General features: G+C 45.4%; 1 protein-coding gene across 1 annotated transcript; it reads left to right on the top strand.

The window, feature by feature from the left end:
* The first annotated feature begins 470 nt into the window (after positions 1-470).
* LOC118412650 lies at positions 471-1,421 on the top strand. Its single transcript, XM_035815649.1, has 2 exons — positions 471-738; positions 1,004-1,421. The coding sequence occupies exons 1-2, from the start codon at positions 477-479 to the stop codon at positions 1,270-1,272; spliced, it is 531 nt and encodes a 176-aa protein (XP_035671542.1). The 5' UTR covers positions 471-476; the 3' UTR covers positions 1,273-1,421.
* The last annotated feature ends 1,127 nt before the right edge of the window (positions 1,422-2,548 follow it).

The raw sequence follows: 2,548 nt of genomic DNA, 5'->3' as shown, positions 1-2,548 counted from the left end.
ATCCGCTTGTTTCATGTAATACTATGTAAGGATGCTGATGACATTATGAAAGTCGCTGTGTCGATAAAGATTACGGTGAAATACCCACTGCCAAAAAAATAACAATAGCTTAGGCTTAAGCACCACTCAAACCCCCTCTTTAGAAAACGATAATCTAATAGAATTGTGCTAACATACATTATCTATCTTAAGGTGCGCTCCCATCGCACTTGTGTCAAGCTTACGTCACTGCGGGGTTCGAAAGGAACTCAACGAATTTCAGAGATAAAGAACGGATTTTCTTTCTTTTCGTGTATTTTGTCGTCTTCTAAGTCAGACTTTTAGGTATTACGCAATATCTAAATGATAAAAAATCGGAGGAAATACCAAAACAGTGACGCAGTGAACGAACCCGCAGTGACGCAAGCTTGACACAAGTGCGGTGGGACCGCACCTTAAGTTAAAACACCCTTTCTGCTGTTCCAGATTCTCAGTCCATGCAGAGTGTGCTCGAACAGCTGCAGGCCGAGATGCTACACCTTCAGACAGAGGTGGGGACCAAGGAGCAAATGTTCCTGTCTGAAATACAGCACCTTCAGGCAGACGACCAAGCGATGCAAGCCGAAATGCAGCAGCTTCAACATGACACGACGGCCAAAGACCAGATGTACCAGGCAGAGATACAACAACTTCATACCGAGATGGCGAGAAAGGACCAGAGGATCCAGGACCTGGAACAGCGAGACTACATCGAACGCTGTAAGTGGTGATGTTTGTTTCAGTTTTAAACTTACATGAGTACATGTATCAAGATTTAGAGTTGAATGAGTAGTCGGTTAGTGAAAGATTTTCCACTAAGAGCGGGAGAGAGCGAAAGAGAAAGAGTGAAAGATGGAGAGAGAGAGAGAGAGAGAGAGAGTTACATGATTTTTTTTTCTCATTGACTGGACTCTTTCGTGAATATCATTGAAATGCTGCGCTGTTGTAAAACTGGGGTTGAACAACTCTGACGGTATCTTATTAGGTGAAAGTGGTGACTTGACAATACCGAACGGCGTCTTAACGTATGGTGCTGGCGCTCGCCACCGTGACATGACCGCCTCGTTCAGCAGGGCCTTCCGGACAACCCCCGTGGTGACTGTGGGCTTGACGCAACTGGATCATTATGCTGGTGAGACCCGCGTCACAGCTAGCGTCGTGTCCGTCTCTACAACAGGACTAACCGTGCGAATCGGCACCTGGGCCAGTTCACAGTTGTACAATGCCTATGCCCACTGGATGGCCTGTGCATGAGATGTTAAAGTTACCTGCTTTGGTTTAGCCGTGTCGTGATCTAAATTGTAGTGGTTGCAGAGATGAATTACGCTGATAACTTTAACAAAACATGGTTTATCGAAGGAATTTTAATCAAAATAAACGGCTGAGTCTAACTGCGACTTTCCGATATTTGTTGTGTGTTTCCCCTTTTCGTCCTATTGTTGTAAGTCTTTGGTTGTTCATGTAAGTAAACTGTAGCTCTGTTCATAACTATTTATTTTTGAGGGCATTACTATATTGTTCTCGTTTGTCCAAAAGCAAATAGAAAAAAAAGATTGGTAGTACCCTTACCCATGTTTGCGATATACCAACAAGTAGTAAAGAGAAATCATGCGAGAGTTTTGTATCTTTATGCCCGAAGAACTCCTATACTTTATGCTGATAGATCACACAAAGCCGGCTATGCGGGTAATTTCACTAATTTGTTCACCTGTCGTTGAAACCTGTCCGGTTTATTTTGGGATGTGGTCAGTTTCCTTTGGTAAATAAACCGTTGCCGTGCGAAGACTGTGCTTTTTTGGCATTTCCTGGCCGGGGGGGGGGGGGGGGGGCACGCCTTCTAGAACGTCCACGTCATGGGACAGTTTTTGGACCAGCGGGACAGTTTTTAGAACCGTTTTGTTTCGTCACCGCTTCAGACCAGCTCGACGTCATCGACCGAGCGGACGACGGGTGAGTCCAAGTCTTCAAGGGGGAGCAGATTAGCGAATGTCTACTGAACTCCGGGGATAATCTGAACATAATCGGTTGCGGATCGCTTTCTGACAGAAGGCTTGTTAAGTTTGTAGGCAGTTTATACAAAGCAGCTATAGGCATAGACATGACGTGTTTTTGAAATACAACAAGGAAGGGCGGCTGGTTGCGAGAAGAACCCTGACCGTCGGTTCGGGTCGAGATCCTATTATTGACGCCTCAGGATTTCAAGACGGCAGGTATGTTTTTTTTGGGGGGCCCCAGTGAAAAAAAAAGATGTTGCTCTGATATTCTTCCTTGTAGCGCCGTGTTGGCTTAAAGTTAAGGTTATCTGGCCCAGAACTCATAGGTCCTAGGTTTGAGTCCTGTGACATGCCACCCATGCTGAGCGCTTGGGGAAACCATTTTCACACGATTCCACCTAGGTGTAAGTATAAGGTCGCAGAACAAAGTATTTATGGGAGACCCCCTTCCCATGCTGAGCTCTTGGGGAAAGCATTTTCACACGACTCCACTTAGTTGAAAATACTCCACCTAGTTGCAGAACACATTATGGGGG

This window comes from Branchiostoma floridae, chromosome 3 (assembly GCF_000003815.2).
Source record: "Branchiostoma floridae strain S238N-H82 chromosome 3, Bfl_VNyyK, whole genome shotgun sequence".
NCBI lineage: Eukaryota > Metazoa > Chordata > Leptocardii > Amphioxiformes > Branchiostomatidae > Branchiostoma > Branchiostoma floridae.
This window is presented reverse-complemented; position numbering and strand designations above follow the sequence as displayed.